At 41.8% G+C, this 3,279-nt stretch overlaps 1 protein-coding gene across 1 annotated transcript; it reads right to left on the reverse strand.

Moving 5' to 3' along the window:
- Positions 1–1,120: 1,120 nt before the first annotated feature.
- LOC136610810 (taste receptor type 2 member 7-like) lies at positions 1,121–1,706 on the reverse strand (the record flags this gene model as incomplete). Its single annotated transcript, XM_066590040.1, has 2 exons — positions 1,121–1,536; positions 1,586–1,706. Coding segments are annotated over 2 exons (537 nt in total), but the record flags the coding sequence as incomplete, so codon positions are not given.
- Between the last annotated feature and the right edge of the window lie 1,573 nt (positions 1,707–3,279).

Genomic DNA, 3,279 nt, shown 5'->3' on the forward strand with positions numbered 1-3,279 from the left:
GTAAAATTGATTTTTTTCCCTTTCTTGCCTCAGTTAGAAAGTCTTGAAAAATATAACTCTTCCCACAGAAAATAAGCCCTCATGTAGATATGTCACCTAAAGGGTACAGTCACAGGAGCAATTTTTTAGCGCATGTATAAGCGTGATTTAAAAAAATCGCATTTATTAGAATCAATGCTTTCTAATGAAAATGGTCACGTCTGATTTTTACTTGAGCAAAAAAATCGTACATGTATAAAATAGGACAGCATTTATTGCATGTGTTAAAAACACATGACCGAAGGATTAAAATGTGAAAACCCTGGATGCTGTCACATCCTGGGGCCTCACCCTGCTGTCAATGGGGCCGGCGACAGCAGTGCCAGCCTCATTGAAAACATAGGGAGTAGTTTGTGCTTTCCTGCCACAGCTGTCACAGCTATGGCAGGGCATTCCTATATCCCCACGGGATGATAGGTTACAGATTGGTCACAGCGCTCAGCCAATCAGAGACAGCGCTTTTGAAGGCAGGGATTTCTGAATCCCCAGCCACCAGAATACAGAAGACGACTGCCGGGGAACGGGGAGAAGAGCCAGACAGCGCTTCTAGTTAACATTTTTTTCTATAACTAGGAATGATTTTCTGGGTAGGGCTTATATTTCAACCCCCCACCACCACCACCAAATCATCGCTGCAGAGGTTGCCTTCATCCCATTGTACAATCTACTCCCTATGTTTTCAAGAGGCCTGGTGCTGCTGCTGCCGGCCCCATTGACAGCAAAGTGAAACTCCTGGATGTGACAGCATCCAGGGGTTTCACATCCAAGGAATCCCATGCTGCAGCTGTCACAGCTGCAGCAGGGGATACCAATGGCACTATTATGTGCGATTTTTATGTGCTTTTTTTTTTTTTGCCTCAGTCATGCGATTTTTAATTTTTTATCGCACATATACATGCACTAAATAATCACTCACGTGACTGCACCCTAAAATTAAAAATGCTATGATTTTTTTTAAAGTGGGAATACCAGAACTGCAGAGTGTGACCTGGTCATGGAAGGGATAACAATCATTGTTTAGCATAATTTGCATATAAATTAATAAAAGAACTTGACAGTTAAAAAATAGAAGGCATCTTCCTTAATTACAGCAAAAGCAGTTTAGAAATGTCTCCTTCAGTGTCCCATTGCTGAAGATGATGTTTAGTGAATGCAGAAATGGCGGACTACATATTATTATGGAAATGAACAACATCCAAATCCTCGTAATATTCTGTGTGGAAGATAGTAGTACATTCATAAATGCTAAATATATGATGTGCAAGACTAAAAATAAGCCCATACTTTTTACAGCACGAAAGTGAACCTCCAAACTTGGACTTCTAAAACCTGCCCCACTGCATCTCATGTGTCTGATGTGCGTCCACAGATACTGAATTAACAAAAAAAATGCCACACACAAAATTAGGAAAGGAAGAAGGGAACCGAGAAGGAATATCAGGAATTCATTTTGCACATTCTGATGGATCAGAACTTTGGTGAACGTCATATTTTCCCCTAAACCCTGGGTAATTTTCCTTGGGTCAAGATGAAAAAACTAGCCAACCACACGGAAGACTGTAAGCTATAGAAATGATCAGAGATGCAAGAATGAACCAATGGACTTGAGAGGAGATCCGGGTCTTCAGGAAGGTGAACAATTTAGGGTTGTAATTTGTAATCTTAACACAATAGAAAAAACACAAGATGGTAGTAAATCAGAGGTTGGTTAAGTTCAGTAACACTACGTCCACCAACAGCGATGAACAAAGAACTAGGTATTGTAATAACCAAGAGGAAAACAGAAACAAAATCAAACATCTGGAAGTTGACAGACAGCTCAGGATCTTATTGCAGGTTTCCATAAATTTTAGTTTTCTCCAGTTCTTGAAATTAGTAGCCACAATGAAGAAATCTACTATGATCCCTGCAGTACACTCAGCTAAGAGCTAATGCCCACGGACAGATTTCTGCCGCGTGAAATGCGGTGGAAATCCACCCCGTTATCCCGCAGTTATTAGGTTCTGTTGAACCTAATAGCTCAATGTTCAATGAAAGCTGTCTGTCACATGATGCTTCTGCTGTGAGCACAGCGGAAATATTGTGTGATTACGTGCCACCACCCACAAATGACCGCACCATCGCCCACTGGGTCTTCAGGGGCCCCGTGTCAGACTCTGCTGCGGTATTCCGCTGGCGCAGTCCACCACGGCCGTGGGCATGAGGCCTAAATGTAGATCTATGATAGTATAACACAGGTAAAATTCCATCATCACAAGGTGGGGTCTTCTCTTCAGATATTTGATGCAGATAGAGATCTAATCACATTGTGTGGCTCGGTGCTCTGTGCTCTACTTGGGTCATCCAGGTTGTTTATAGTGTTGTTACGCTGATTACACATGAAAATCTAGTCTAATCTTTCCATTTCATGCAAATCCATCTTGTATCAGTTGACTACTTGTTCCAGTCACTATGTTCTAGTAGTTTCAACAAAACAATGTCTAAGGACTCTTTCACTTGAGCGCATATATGGTACATTTTTACACCCGGGGGTGTATACGCTGTACATGTAAAGCATTGGTTCCTAATGCATTCGTTCACATTAGCGATTATACGGCATGTAAATACTTCAGCACTGTGAAGATGGAACATAAGCGGCCAAAATACGTCCGGCACATATATGATGGCCAAAAAGATAGTTCTGGAACTATCTTTTGGCCAATATACGCCGGCGGGTCCCATAGACACCTATGGAGCAGGGAAAAAGAAGGGAGACACAGGCATTTTTGCAGTGTTCAAAGCTGCGAAAAGCTTACAGGTGCCTCTATATAGGCAATTGAAGTCATGCAAATGATTTTGGCAGAGCAAGCGTTTTCCAGGGTACGGCATATTTTTTTGCTAAAAATGACGCTCACAGTCGTGTGAATGGACAAGAAAACACTGTCCGTGATAGCGGAAAATTGCACCATTCAGGCGCTTATATGCAGCGGGCGTGAAAACGTAAAAACACGGTTTCCCTATATCCGCTCAGGGTTTTTTTTCACTTAGTGGGGCCTTGATGATGATGATGATGATATGGCTTGATAAAATGATATTGGGGGTTTAATTATTTGTAGACAGAGCTTCTAATGTAAGTTTATTCAGAGGCTTCTATAGGAAGACATGAGAAGAAAGGTCTCTTCTAACGTGGAGCCAAGATGCAGAGTCATCGAGATTAGTAGTCATCATGTTATCCTGCCAGGTAAAGGATCTTTAGAGGAA

Source organism: Eleutherodactylus coqui, chromosome 1 (assembly GCF_035609145.1).
Source record: "Eleutherodactylus coqui strain aEleCoq1 chromosome 1, aEleCoq1.hap1, whole genome shotgun sequence".
NCBI lineage: Eukaryota > Metazoa > Chordata > Amphibia > Anura > Eleutherodactylidae > Eleutherodactylus > Eleutherodactylus coqui.